The 16,126-nt window shown below is 41.0% G+C and overlaps 1 protein-coding gene across 6 annotated transcripts in view; it reads left to right on the forward strand.

The window, feature by feature from the left end:
• The window catches only part of dph6 (diphthamine biosynthesis 6), a 355,827-nt gene that overhangs the window by 247,585 nt on the left and 92,116 nt on the right, over nt 1-16,126 (forward strand). Inside the window, exon 13 of one of the 6 annotated variants that reach the window (XM_038786001.1) lies at nt 90-4,172. The exons of the other annotated variants lie outside the window; for them this stretch is intronic. Coding sequence (XP_038641929.1) covers nt 90-185 — 96 coding nt within the window. The 3' untranslated portion in view covers nt 186-4,172. Of the gene's footprint in view, nt 1-89; nt 4,173-16,126 lie in introns of those variants that run through there. 6 annotated transcript variants of the gene reach the window in all.

Genomic DNA, 16,126 nt, shown 5'->3' on the forward strand with positions numbered 1-16,126 from the left:
AACATACAGGAACTTTGAATCCTGATTTGTAGTGGCACAATTAATAACCTCAAGTAATCGTCTTTATGCTGCTTTGTTCCTGTTTTCAGCTTCTTCATGGGTTGTTCACAAGAGGCCCTGGAGTTCACAGCAGCACTGCTGGCAGCTACAAGATGCAGGAAACTCTTTGCATCCGGAGCATGTGACGTTGGGGTACGGAGTTTGTGACCTGCTCTCTGCCGTCGCTTTAGGCAGGAAGCCGGAATCAATTTTTTTTTAACACTTCTGATGGGTCAGCACGCTGAAATCAGGAGGAGGTAGTCTTTCTCGCTGGGCTCCGGGGTTGCGCACTGATGAAAGCTAGCTGCTGCAGCCATTGGGCACTACTTCCCACGATCGGGAATGCTGCGATGCATGGCTCCATGATCCGCCCGCGATCCACCCGCAGGTCGTGACCCCGACTTTGAAAATAACTGCTCTACTATACTCCCAGACACATGACTGTGTATCAAAATTCGGCTCCAACTCCATCTACAAGTTTGCTGATGACATGACCATAGTGGGTTGGATCTCAAAGAACGAGGAGTCAGAGTACAGGAGGGAGCTAGAGAACTTAGCGGCATGATGCAATGATAAAAATCTATCCCTCAATGTCAACAAAACAAAGGAGCTGGTCATCGACTTGAGGAAGCAAAGTGTCGTCCACCCCCCTGTCTGTATCAGTGATGCCGAGGTGGAGATGGTTGACAGCTTTAAATTCCGAAGTAAAACCATCACCAACGATCTGTCCTGGCCCATCCAGGTCAACACCAATCCCAAGACAGAACAACAGTGCCTGTTAATCCTCAGGCAATTAAGGAAATTTGGCATGTCGACAACGACTCTTACCAATTTCTATTGATGTACTATAGATAGTATCCTATCTGACTGCATCACAACTTGGTATGGCAACTGCTCGGCCCATGACCGAAAGAAACTACGGAGAACCGTGAACACAGCCCAGTCCATCACACGAACCTGCCTCTCCCCAATGACTGTCTACACCTCCCGCTGCCTTGGGAAAGTGAGCAGCATAATCAAAGACCATTCCCACCCAGGCTATTTCTTCTAATCTCTTCCATTGGGCAGAAGATGCAAAGGTTTGAGAGCATGCACCAATAGATTCAAAAACAGCTTCATCCCCGCTGTTACCAGACTATTGAATGACCCTCTTAGGGTCTGAACTGATCGTATGGACTGAACTGATCTTCCTATGCATCTTCTCTACTGTTGTAGTACTATATACTGTATACTTCACCCATTGTCCATGTTTATGTATTTTCATTATGTGTCCTCGTGTATTATTGTATGTTCTATGTTAAATGCATGGAGCGATCTGCCTGGACTGTACGCAGAACAAGTGACAATAAATCTAATATCAGTTTTATTGAATTAAATATAAATACCCTACTATACTGTGGGACTTAAACTCATGCTCCGATACTTACTCCAAGAACATAACCACGATGCTGTCATACCCATTGATGTTTAGCATGTTTTTGGATCTTTTATGTGAAGATTTCTGGATGTGAAGTTATGATGCGTTATTTTTACCTGAATTCTTGTGTAATATTTTTCATTTTGGAAAACAAAAATTCTTGCTTTTCATCTGGGGCCAGATTTTCACTACCAAGGCGGGCAACTTGAGTGTAGAAGTTTCAAGTTTGGACAAACTTCAGGCTGTTTCTTTCATGTTTAAAAAGCTGAGTATTTAAAGAACCTCAGATCATGGTATTTAAACAGACCTTATCTTCCCTTCCAAGAGTTTGCATCGACTCCATCAATTAGTGATTCCCACTGTGCAGGCTAAGGCAATTGAATCAGCCAAAATAGGGTATTTTTCACTTCAGCAGGGTCATTTCACCATCGTGCTGAGTCACACCCCTTCCCTTCTCCCGCCAGCAAAAACTGGAACCGTCGAAAATTAAGGTTGGATTTTTGCTGTCGTATCTCATAAACTAAGAAAATAAGTGGGCTTGCTGTAAATGTATCTTTTTACCCTGCTCAAACCAGATGCTGGTAGATAAAGATTGCAGCATAGACTAACTTACTATCTAATTGAAAAATTAATCAGGCCTGCTATTCTACTAAGTGGCGAGAACCTCTGGCTTCCCCGTGGTGTGATTCTCGGCAGTGGGAGCCGGTGGCAGGATCTTCTGGTCCCACCACTGTCAATGGGATTTCCAATTTAATCCAACCCCATGTCGCCGGGGGTGCGCCCTCGGCAAGATGGGCGCTAGAGTGAGCAGCCAGAAGATCTCGTCCAAGATCTTTGATCCTATAACAGAAAGCATTATTTCGCCTTCAAACAAGGCTTACAAGCAAAACCTAGAGTAAGTTAAAGTAGGGAGAGGATCTTTGTGTCCATTCCATATAGTTAACTTTAAGCAGGGACTGAATGGAGAAGACCACAATTTGACTGCAGCTGAAGAGTCCAGCCCTCCTAGGGTTAAATTTGTTTCAGTCAATTCACAGATGTAGTTTCAAAGTAGATGAAAATCTCTGGAGGCAACTCTGTCTTCCCTCCCCCAATCCCCACGGCAATTTTAATATTTGTAAGTTATTATCCTGCTGAGTTTCTTTTTTAAGGAGTTTCCATAACACTTCCTATAAATTTGTATGCAGGCTGTGTTTTAGTGTGCATGTGTTTGAGGTGGAGGTAATAAGCAGATTAGCATTTTTACAACTTTCTGTTTTTTAATAAAAGCAGAAACATAGAGATGCTTATTTTAAAGCAATCGGTGTGCTTGAATAAATTAATTAAATGCAGTACTTTTAGCGGAGACAACCCTAATATCAATAATAGTTTTGGAGAATTCTGCATTTACTTTTATTGCCCAGTGGAAAAATAGTGCATTTTTAAACAAATACCTAACACATTAAAAATGTACGTTATATTCTGATTGTTTATTAGTTTATGAGACTAATGCAAATGCAACTTTCTTCCTGTCAGATTTAAAACTGCATTATGCAGTCATGTTGTATTTTTAAGGACAGATCATTGACAGTCAATTAACAAGTTTGATTGGTGTGTCATATCATTCTTTTGAACTGTTAATAGTATGTTAATAACATTCTTTCCTTTGTGCTATCCCATTTGTGGTTTCTCAGTAGCACAGCTATTTTTTTATTCCAACCAACCTAAAATAAATCCTAAATAATAGATTATTAAGCACCTGTCTGATGCAGCTTGGGGAGATTTTTTCTGCACTGGGAGTTCACAGTGAATCCCTTTGATATTGAAATTAAGGAGTGATAGCCTTTTTATTCAAATCATAACTTCTTTTGATGGTAGCTTGTTAAGAAATATTCAGTGAAAGTCTGACCTTATCTGGTTTCCTGTGGAACAGAACTCTGATGCTGTCTGAAGGTTCATAAATGGAATGCCAATGACAATTTGTTGTTGTCGTTTTGCTGCCTCAGCCCTCAGTTGCGGGTAGTTGATGTACAGCTCTCACTTTACCAAATAACCCTTCCAAGTAAATGATCTTCTGATTGATCTGATGGTTTCAAAGCACTAGGTTCTCATTTATGGTTTGCAGTCATAGTAATTTAAGCTTGTACTGTTGCTCTGAAAAATGCATCAAAGTTGACAGCCAAACTTGACAGACAGGCACAGTATCATGGGAAACATGATATGGGAAGCAGGCTTCTTCTACACCCATTTTTTAAAATCGTACGTACACTCCACCACTGGAATTGCAAGGAAGTGCTGAATAGTTGCACATAATAATAAATTTGAACACGTTGCAGGTTTGATAAAACATGTGGTCTTCATTAATTTTTGTGTGGAAAGGCTTGAAAGTGCTTTAGTCTGTAATGGTTTTGTGATATAATGTTGTGGTACAGTTTCCTTCAGACTGAAAGTGGTGTAAACTGCAGTAAATTGATGACGATTTACTCTTTATTCAAAGATGAATTCAGTCCTTGGCATTTCTTCTTCAGTTTAGGTTTTGATCTATTTTTTGGAAATAAATTAAATATTGCTCCATTACCCTGAAATTGTATTTTTTGTAGAGGATGGGCAATCTTTAATTTGTTAAACTCAGCTTGGTGCTTTCAAACTTTATTTTTAAGCATTTCAGACTCAATTAATGTTTGGTACTTTGTTTTCATCCAAGGCATTAACATATTCACCTAAGCTGCTGCTTTTGTTTTGCAAGTTGATTTAATGTACCAAAAAGCAACATGAAATAAAGTTTTCAGAGACCCTGTTTTTCCACAAATAACTGACCATCTATAGTAAAATTTGACACTCTTCCTTGAGCATTCTGAAACCTGTTTAATACAAATTTTACTTGGAAGGTAGGGTTTTAGCTTTGTGCATTTCATTTGCTACTAAAGTCCTCTTCGCGCTTATTTGCGGGAGGGAAAGCACTTGAATTTGTCACTCTCTACTTTTCATATTCCCTACACACTGATGCGACAGCACACTTCATGCCAACAAATTCAGTGATGCAGGTTACTATATGGACTTCAGAGGTTCAAGAAGATGCCTCTCCACCACCTTCTCAAGGGCAATTGGGAATGGGCAACAAATGCTGGCCTTGCCAGTGCCACCTGCCACTCACGTCTCATGAACTGGTTGAGCACAGTGGGCTAAACAGCTGGCTTGTAATGCAGAACAATGCCAGCAGCGCGGGTTCAATTCCCGTACCAGCCTCCCCGAACATAGAACATAGAACAGTACAGCACAGAACAGGCCCTTCGGCCCTCGATGTTGTGCCGAGCAATGATCACCCTACTTAAACCCACGTAACCCGTATACCCGTAACCCAACAATCCCCCCATTAACCTTACACTACGGGCAATTTAGCATGGCCAATCCACCTAACCCGCACATCTTTGGACTGTGGGAGGAAACCGGAGCACCCGGAGGAAACCCACGCACACACGGGGAGGACGTGCAGACTCCACACAGACAGTGACCCAGCCGGGAATCGAACCTGGGACCCTGGAGCTGTGAAGCATTGATGCTAACCACCATGCTACCGTGAGGCCATTAACAGGTGCTGGAATGTGGCGACTAGGGGCTTTTCATAGTAACTTCATTGAAGCCTACTTGTGACAATAAGCAATTATTATTATTATTATTATGGAAGAATAAAAGATGGTTGATAGCTGTATGCTGCTGGATTGGTGATCCAGTATAGCTTTTTCCCTGTTTGAATAGGCTGAATGGAAATTACTTTGATCATGCTGCATGCCAGATGTTGGAGCTCCAGGTATCAAACTGTGTGCCTTTTGGTATGCAGTATAATCTTTGCAAACCATGGCAATTGGCAATTAGTGAACCCCAGATTGGGTCGATCTTTACTTCTGGCTTGCCTGGAAACTTTCACCTTAATATAAATAACACAGTCTTGAATTTTCTTAATTCAATTTTTCTGCAGTTGGAATTGGAAAACGGACAATTCAGATTCCAGAATGGTCCCAACATTAATTATAACTGCAATGATCTTTTTTAAAAATGTCTTTAGACCTGATGGTCTCTATTGCAGTCAATTGGAATCTGTGATGAACGGTGATTTTTCCAAAGAATCCCTACTTTAAAAATGCATTTATTTTTGTTCTAATCATTTTTCTCTTGGCAAAATCCCCCCCCCCCCCCCCCCCCCCCCCCCCATCCTCTCCTGAAGTCATTGATTTTGCGCTGTTTTCTGTACCAGTTGCACGGGAGCCATTCTTCCTGAGATCCCTTGGACAAATCGTCATTCTTAAAGCCTCAGAAATCAGCCTCCGAACACTGCTGTACTGTGGGAGAACATTACATCCAAGTCCCACTCTGATTGAGTGCTGTTGAGTCTGATTGTAGTGTCCTCTGCCTCTGACTGATACCAGCCAGCTCAGCACAGACTCGGGGATCGAACTTGGAAGCATCTTGTTGCTTTTGATCTGTGATCCATACAAATGATTTTTCTCAACCAAAATCAATAATGCCCCTCTGTGTACGACTCTATACATATATATATATATATATATATATATTATATATATATATAAAAAATACATTTTCCTAAAACATGTACATGCAGCATTTGAATTGTTTCAAGGTATTTTTGCACCTTTTTAATTTTATTTTCTGCACATTTTTTATTTACTGTACCATGGCTAATGCTAGGTCTGAAAGATATAGCAAAGCTGTATGTGCCTAATATACCATAGTGTACTTAACGTGAATGATGTACTCCTCAGTTCATATATACGTGACACTTGGGACTAACTCTTATTTAGATTAATTGGAAAGCCTACAATAAACTACTTGATGGTTAAGATCAATGAATACATTGACAAAGGTTTACCATCTTACTTTAGTGACCATTATTTCAGACCATATGAGACATAAATTTCACATTGATTAAAACAGTTAATCTTAGAAATGAATTTAGCATTTGAGAGTTCTTTCTTTTCTGATTGATCCGTATTATCAGTCAATTCGTTAACAGCTGTGAATCAATTTGGAAACACCAAAACAGGGAACAGCCATGATAGTTCTAAAGCAGCCATGATAGTTCTATGTCAACTTCATCTGTGGACAGTAACCAGCCTGTTAAACATGAAAAACCGATGCATGCTAAAAGGAGTCACCTGCAAACTCTTGTGCATCGCCCATAACTCTATCCACCCACTTCATCTCTCTTACTTCAAAACCTCTCCTTCAGGCAAAGTCTTTTCTTTTCCTGCCCAGAATCATACCTGTTCTTCCATGGCTCCCATCTGCCCTCAGACCCTCTCCAGCCCAAGCTGCTCCTACTGCCCAACCACCGTTCTTAGGGCCGTGGGATGATTGGTGGCCAAGAAGTGGAGGCATGCGAAATCCCATAACACCGAGCCCAGCACTTGCCCACTGCCTGCAAGCAATATTGTAAGATATCCACAGAAGACTAAAACCAACATCAAAAAAAAGTTTCTACTGTATTGAACATCGGGACAGCAAAAGATTATTCTAAGAACTAATAAAATTAATAAAACTTAGCTATCAGTGATGTAATTAAAACCTGATCCTACTTGAAACTAATGAAACAACTTTTAATTGTTGATAAATTCTAATGCTGTCGGCTAGCCTCTCTAAAGTAAAAAATCCTTTATCTCTGCACCAAAGTTGATACGGATCTAAGCCATTCTTATTGTGACCTCAGGGGAAAATGTATCTTTGTATACTTCGCAATTAACTGTTTCACATGATTTCCACTACACTCTAAACAACTTACATTGAGGTCATGTGAGCATTGCTACCTCATTTTTGTCAAATTTTGTTTCCCTTATTTTGTATCACTTGCCTCTAAATCCAGCTATTGAACCCTGCATCCCTCTGTTTCCAGTGCTGTAATTTTAAATTGGTTATAAATGAGAAGTCTTGCTTTCTTGACTATGGGGTAGCTGACACTCAACACAGGTCGTGCATCACATCTCCAGCGTTATTACCAGCACAACATGGGCTGGTGTCAGCAGCCAACTGATGCAAGACTTAACTGTACAGTTGACCCATTTTAATTGTTTTACTCTCAAAGTATTAACACTTTAAGATTACAGTAAATTGTTGAGAGTACCAACTGGCTCACTTGTCGTGGCTGAAACTGGCTCTTAGAGCTTGCCACCAAAGTAAAGAACTCAGTTCAGCAGTGTAAATGCTGGGAGCCCAGCTGATGCTTTCAACCTAAGCAAGCACCAATGTAAAAAAAGCAACATCACCACTGAAGAATGGCAACATAGGTGAGATACTGAAGGGTACTTGTGGAACTGTATTTAAACTAGTCGACAACATCTTAGGCAAAGGGGAGGGATAATTGTAGAAACATTGCTGAGGGAAAAAAAAATCCGAATTAATTTTAACGTTATTTTAAAATTTGATAATTATTAAAGGACAGTTTGCTTGCACTTAGGATGCTCTTAATATAACAAAATAGCAAACCTCCTTCACATTTGTTGGGGACTGCAGAAGTGGACAGGAATTTAGACACCATATTAGAATGGAGAGACATTTGAACTTGGGTCACCAAAAGTGGAGTTGAGATTTAGGTTTGTGGGAGGCTTATATAAACTGGAAAAACAATGTAACAAGGCAGAAAGGTTTTGGAGAGAATCCCAGAGGACTAAGACATGATAGTTGAAGATAGTGGAGCGAACAAAATAGAAATCACCCAGAACAAGGACAGCAGAAGCCATGTGGTCTAGGTAGTGTTGGAGATTGATTTCAGAAATACAATGCAGGAGGATGGAGTTTGTAAAGAGCTGTAAATGTTCAATCCAACACAATGGGGAAGTGAAGCAAGGCAGGGATGATTGGCGAGAAAGTCCATGGTAGGACATGATAAGTGTTCTAGATGCATTTGAGTTTGTGTAGAGGGGAGCTTGGGTATGTGATGATGAAAGTGTTGGAAAAAGTCAAACCTGAAGGTAGTGAAAGGATGAGAGTTTTAGTGCGAGTGCTGCTCAGGACGACAGAAATGGGTGAAAGGGAATATCTTTTTCTCAGGTATTGACCTTTGGGCTGTTTGGCACTCTAACATGATAAAGTATGGAAACCTGAGGGAGGGGGAAGAATTGCTTTTGTTTGGATTAACAGGAATGAATATATTATTATTATTGAGGGGGAAATAGCATTTGGAGGGCAGTGACATTTAATTTGGAGATTCTCATTAATACTGACTTGTGCAGTAAGGATCTGCATTTTTCCTGTTCTTCAAACATTTCTTTGCTGTTCAGAATTATTACTTGCACTTCAACACAAAGATGCTGCACAATGCATTCCAAAACAACTTTTCTACGACAAAAATATGAACTTTCAAATCAAATTGAAGATGTTCTTTGACTGTAAACCTCTGTTTTGTATAAGCAGATAACACGTTTTATGATGCTTTCAATGCACATCGCAAGTAGACACTTGTGTTTAATGTTCTCTTTGTCTTCCACTTGCCAGGAGTTTTATGGCAGAAAATTCTCATATTTCACTAGTAATTTGTGGCAAATTAATAAAAGTGTTGAATGCACAGAGTGACAAAAATAATCTAGTAATTTCATAAATATCTTGAAAAAAGAACAATAAATTTTAATTGGAGGGCCATAATTTGAGGGCCATCATGTTTAAAACTAATTTATGGAGATTTTTGTATACCTGTAAAATAGATTGACATTAAATTGTAGTAATTTATAATAAATACATTTGAACATGATCAATAACTGAAAAAACACACTTTTATTTTATCTAACACTGCTTTTATGTCTTCTGTTCTATTTGATTATTTTTCTTTTGTGCCTCAACTTTCTTGCGTCCATTTTTGCACATTCTCCCCATCTCACCCCCACAACCAAAAAGATGTGCAGGGTAGGTGCATTGGCTACGCTAAATTGCCCCTAAAATTGGATACTCTAAATTGCCCCTAAGAATTGGGTACGCTAAATGTTTTTTAAAAATTTAAGTTAGGACTAGTACAGCATGGCCTGTGAAGCAGGACAGTATCTGACAGCAAGATCTGAATTTCCACATTTAACAGCACATGTGCGCACTTTGCTGCTAAAGTTTCTTCACAACGCTACGAAGGAATGTTAAATAACCTCACTGATATCCTTATCACATAGGCTATAGCTATTCATTAATTTATTAATAGGTGTTGGAGATCTGTATATAAAAAAGATCCCCTCCCCATGTGCTTGTAGGTTTTGCTTTCTTACTCAAATCACTTACTGGATACATGAAGATTCATCCCTGAAGGTAGTAAATTGTTCTTAGAGAGTTTTAAAATGTGCTTTTTAAAAATTTATTTTTGTTTCTGTCCCTTTTCTCTCTCTTGATCCAATCTTATCCTCTCTTTATTTCTTTATCTGTACCTAATTTGACTCTAATTCACCCTATTTCCATCTCCATTGCTCTCCTCTATCCTTAACTCTCATTGATTAAGGAGATAGACTGTTGGCCCTGTCATTCATCAAGGTCCCAAATGGCCCGTTGACCTTGCCACGCTGTTATCAGCTCGCACTTCCAGCAATAAGAAACCCTATTGTCAGTAAAGACCAGGATTTGAATTCACGTTTTCAGTTTTATGATCCAATGTCTCTACGGTTATACTCAATTGCCCTAAAATAAATTATTTAGGGCAGTAGGCCCGCAAAACAAAATGGAAAATAACAAGTATGAATCCCTGATTATTCATTTTACTATAATTGGTAAAAATAGATAAAGTGCACCTTCATTGACTCGCAAACATTTATTTTGACACTGAAGGTAGAATACTTGGTTTAGTAAAACAATTCTCTGAAAGCTGAGTGGATGAAGGCTTTTGTAAATTGAGGCTTTTTAATGAAAAACATGATTTGATTTTCACAAGCTTCAACTATGACAGCCTAATTAAAATCATATTACCCCAGAGCTGCGGAAACTAGTTGTTTGATTATACTAATTATTAATATCTGAATTTGAAGCTATTGAATGAAGGTAATTATAGTTTGTTTCTCATTTACTAAATTTAGCTGTTTGATTGGAGCGCAGACATTCAATAAGTATTCAATTTATGGTTCTACGGCTTTATGTGGGATACACCATGTTTCCCCCATTCACATCTTGTGAATTGTAATTTTGATCATTGTTTATTCTGTTTCTGATTGCGGTAGTGGAATAGGAAAATTTTAATAAATGGTCGTATTTGCAACAATTAAGACGCTAATTGAACCTGAAGAGCTGGGATTATTTACCAGTGAGGCTACAAATTTAACATCCCTAATCTTGTTATGAAAAGATTTTCTATCCGCATATATCAGTATGGGTTCGTAGCCTGAGGTTCTGATTGATCCAGCCATTGAGGTCTACTCTAAGGTCATAAGGTCACATGGCTTTGCAAAAGCCAGCAATTAGCACATTGTCACTTGTGATTATTTACATTGGCAGCATCTTGTAAGCAAGTATTTGACTGACAGGTCAGCAGGTCAATGGGTCTTATCTGAACCTGTGACCTATTGGGATAGCAGGGATCACCCAAACAGCTTGCAGCATTAATAAGACAAGTTTTAATACATTACAAATTAAACCATACCCTTCAAAACATGTGTTATAAGCATGTCATCATGGAAGAGATCACTTTTATTTTAAATCAGCGGACAAAGCTTTGCTGCTAATATCTGGAATGGTCAGTGATCACCAGCTTATAGAAGATCCCTGGGGTGTGATTTGTATCATTACGTTTTCCCTGTATAAAGTTCTCCTTCAGAAACAATCAGAGCTGCAGGCATCCATAGGAGTTTTACTTCTATGCTTGGGCCAAATTACTGAAATCCAGGCTTTATTTAAAATTTTATGACAGAACATTATTTACAGTATGAATGTTGATAGAGGGTCCCAGGTTCGATTCCCGACTTGGGTCACTGTCTGTGTGGAGTCTGCACATTCTCCCTGTGTCTGCGTGGGTTTCCTCCGGGTGCTTGGGTTTCCTTCCACAAGTCCCAAAAGGCGTGCTGTTAGGTGAATCCGGCATTGTGAATTCTCCCTCTGTGTACCCGAACAGGAGCCTTAGTGTGGCGACTAGGGGCTTTTCACAGTAACTTCATTGCAGAGCTAATGTAAGCCTACTTGTAGCAATAAAGATTATTATTAAAAGTATCAGAAGTGGAAAATATGTTCTGCTTGTTAGACATTTGCTTACAGTAGGTAAATCAAGTAGATAATAAGTTGGATGTTTACTTATTTTTCTTTCATGGGATGTGAGCATCACTGGCGAGGCCAGCATTTGTTGTCCATCCTTAATTGTCTTTGAACTGAGTGGCTTGGGATACCAATCTGGAGTCACAATAGGCCAGACCAGGGATGGCTGTGAGATTACCTTTCTAAAAGGGCATTTGTAAACCAGATGGGTTTTATGACAATCGCTGATAATTGTCATGGTCACTCATACTGAAACCAGCATTCAGTTCCAGATTTATTAATTGAATTTAAGTTCTACCAGCTGCCATGGTGGGATTTAAACCCGTGTCCCCAGAGCATTAGCCTGGACCTCTGGATTACTAGTCTTGTGACATTACCACTACAACAAGTAAAACCTACTTTCATGTCCTACGTCATTTATTTCATACTCAAAGCTTCAGCCACTCCAAAGCCTCTGTCAGCAGCATGGACTCCTGCATTTCACAAAAGTTAGGCCCAGTGGTCTCTACTCCACCCCAACAATGTTGTCAAATAATAATCTAAGAAAAGCACCACCTGTTGTATGGGTAATATTTCTAATTTGTGGCAGAAATTTTCCAGTGGTTTCTCTGGAGTGAGATTGCCAGTTTTATATTGTGAAGTCAAGCTCACTCAGGATTATGTTGAAAGTACCCAAAATATCAGACAGGGAATTTGTTCAGCTCGCCAGTTTGCACTGGATTTGAACCTAAGGTCTATCGTGAAAAGTGTGTATCTACTATAAAGTACTGTCAGCGCAGACAAAGGCCATTCGGACTAAAGAGTCCATGACACTGTTGATGCATCACTTGAATCGCCTTCCACTCTACTTCATCTCATCCTATCAACATATCCTTCTGTTCTTTTTTTCTTCACCTGCTCATTAGCTTCTCTTTGAATGCATCCGTACTGTTTGTCTTCGCTGGTAATGAGTTCCACATTTTAACCATGCTCTTTTCTCCTGACTTCCCTCTTGGATTTATTAGTGACAGTCTTTTTAAATATTTCTTTATTCTCCTCCTTTTTCGCATTTTCTCCCAAATTTACACTCATCAACAATAAACAATAATCTGTAACCAATGTGTCAATCCCCATATCAATAACAACGATCCTATCCTCCCACCAAACGCAAAACATTCACCCACATGTTCACATAAACAACTGACAAAAAGGAATCAGGAATCACCCATAGCCCCCATTAACACCCATCAACCCCCTCCCCTCAACCCTCCCACCCATCCCCCCAACTAATGTTCAATGTTATCCAGTTCATGAAAGTGCATAATGAATAATGCCCATGAATTGTAGAACCCCTCTGTCCTTCCCCTCAGTTCAAACTTAACCTTTTCAAGAGTCAAGAATTCTAACAGATCCCCCCCGCCACGCCAGGGCACAGGGTTGAGAGGCTGCTCTCCAACCCATCAGGATCAGTCTTTGAGCAATCAACGAGGCGAAGGCTACAACATCTGCCTCCGCACCCGTTTCCAACCCTGGCCGGTCCGACACCCCGAATATGGCCTCCCGGGTACCCGGGTCCAGTTTCACGTGCACCACTTCAGAAATTACCCTAAAAACCTCCTTCCAGTAATCCTCTAGTTTTGGACAGGATTAAAACATATGAGCGTGATTAGCAGGGCCTCCCCCCGCAACGTTCACACACATCTTCAACTCCTTCAAAGAATCGGCTCAATCTCGCCTCGTGAGGTGTGCTCTGTATACCTCCTTCAGCTGTATCAGCCCCAACTCACGCATGAGGTGGAGGCATTCACACTCCGGAGCACCTCACACCAGAACCCCTCCTCCATATCCTCTCCTAACTCTTCCTCCCACTTTGCTTTGATCCCTTCAAATGTTGCCTTCTCCTCTTCCAAAATCACTCCGTAGACAGCTGACACTACCCCCTTCTCCAGTCCCCTTGTCGTCAGCATCTCCTCCAGCAACGTGGAGGCAGGCTCCTCCAGGAAGTTCTGTATCTCCTTTCTGGCAAAATCTCGAACCTGCATGTATCTAAACATTTCCTCTTGCTCCAGCCCATACTTCGCTTCCAGCTCCTTCAATCCTGCAAACCGACCCCTAAGAAACAAATCTTTTAGTGTCTTAATCCCCATCTTCTCCCATTTCCGAAAATTTCCATTTCACCCCCCTGGCTCAAATCTGTGGTTCCCCCGAATTGGCATTTCCCTTGACCCTGCCCCAACCCGAAGTCTTGGCGAAACTGCCTCCAAATTCTCAATGAAGCTATTATTACTGAACTCCCTTGAGTATTTCCCTGGGGCCGTCAGGAGCAGCGCTGTCGCTAGCGCTTTCAATCCTGACCCCCTGCACAAACTCTCCTCCATTCTGACCCACTGGGAATCAACCCCTCTTACCCAGCTCCGCACCTTCTCCACATTCACCGCCCAGTAGTAATCCATCAGGTTTGGAAGACCCAAACCCCCTGCCTGCCTTCCCCTCTGTAGTAGCACCTTTCAAACTCTGGCCACCTTCCCTCCCCATATGAACAACGTAATCCTTCCCTCAATCTCTCTGAAAAAAGCCTTTGGCAGGAAAATCGGCAGGCATTGAAAAATAAACAGAAATCGTGGCAACACGTTCATTTTAACCACCTGTACCTGACCCGCCAGTGGCAGAGGGAGACCATCCCACCTTGCCAGATCAGCTTTCATTCTCCCCACCAAATTAGAAATGTACCCGCGGAGCCCCCCCACTCCCAGGCAACCTGCACCCCCAAGTACCTAAAGTGTGCCCCTGCCCTTCGGAATGGCAGCCCCCCCCATTAATGACAGTCATTTATATGGCCTCTTGATCTATCTATCCTATCCGCCAAACCTTTTCATAACCTTGAAGATATTTATTTGGTTACCCTTCAGTCTTCTCTTTTCTAGAGAAAAGACCCCTAGCCTGTTCCATCTCTTGCGATAGTTGTAACCTTCAGTTCTCATATCATCCGGGTGAATGTTTGTGCATGTTCCAGTGTCTCTATAAAATGGAGACCAGAACTGTACACAATTACTCCAATTCTGGTCTAATTATGGTTCTGTACAAGCTCTCCAGTATTCTCTCAGCAGCTTCTCCACTATTAATTCTATCCCTTTAAAATAGCCCCAACATTCTTTACACTGAGCCACCAACTCTGCAGCTATTATAATTTAAAGCCCCATTCTATGTTATCTGTGCGTTCAAGTTCACTCTTTCTAAAATTTGCAGAACTCATTTCAGTTTAATCAACAGAGTGCAGCGATATGAAATCACTGCAAATGGAGAGGATGGAAACCATTAGTTCTTACTATCTAAAGTTCATTGTTTTAAGAATTTTTTTTGTCTTTTATAAGAGGGGAACCTAGAAATGTGGTGTACTTAGATTTCCAAAAGGCATGAGAGAGTTGGCTACCAAAGAATGGGAAGTGGGCAACATATGCCAGAGTCTCTCCTTCAACATATATGGAAGGTAAAATATTTGGCTGACTAGCCAAATATATATATATGTGAATTTTGGTTTGGCAACATTTGAGGACAGGATCAGCGAAGCCGGAGAACACAAAAGAAATTCCACCAGCTGTGCCTCTGCTGCATTCTCCAGAATCAACGGGAAACTGTTGAACAAACACCAGTGTCTTCATAGAAGCACAGAAAAGTTACAGCACAGAAGGAGGCCATTTAGCCCATCTTGTCTAAATCAGCCCGAGGACACCCAGGTGCCCTTTCTAATCCCACCTTCCTGTACCCAGTCCATAGCCCTGTAGCTTGCAGCATTTAAGGTGCAAATCCAGGTACTTTTTAAGAGTTTAGGGTCTTGCCTCCAGCATCAAATAGGACAGCAAGTTCCAGACTCCCACTACCCTCTGCATAAAAAGGTTCTTCCTCATGTCTCCTCGACACCTTCTGCCTGTTATCTCGAATCTATGTGCCCTGGTTCTAGAATTCTTCACCAAGGGGAACAATTTTATCCTGTCTATTTTATCTCTTCCTTGAAGCCAGGACCTCAAGATTCAGGCAAAACTCCAGCAAAATCAACTTCGATGGATTGGCCACTGTGTGCTGATGGTGGAAACCTGGTTCTGGTGTTGAAGTAAACAGCAAAGGGAAAGTCTGAAGAGTTCAGAAGAACGACATTCACTTGGCATTAGTGCAGTATTTACACAGGACCCAGTTACACATCTCTGGGTCCTCACTCCTTTCTGTCACCTGCTACAGCACTGTTATACTAGTGCTGGTTAACTCACAGCCTAATCAGCACTCGGGAATAATCATCCCCAACTGGATGAGTCCCATCCAGGGTTACAACATCCCTCCCCCAACAAAGTCCGAAAACTCACGCAGAAACGGCCATGGAGGACAGGACAAAAGAAAACTGAGGAGAACAAAGAGGACAAACAACTGGGACAACAAAACCGCAATGGCCAGGCAACAACAGCACAAAAATTAAAAGTGTTTTGGGCCCAACAAGACACCACAAGA

This window comes from Scyliorhinus canicula, chromosome 2 (genome assembly GCF_902713615.1).
Source record: "Scyliorhinus canicula chromosome 2, sScyCan1.1, whole genome shotgun sequence".
NCBI lineage: Eukaryota > Metazoa > Chordata > Chondrichthyes > Carcharhiniformes > Scyliorhinidae > Scyliorhinus > Scyliorhinus canicula.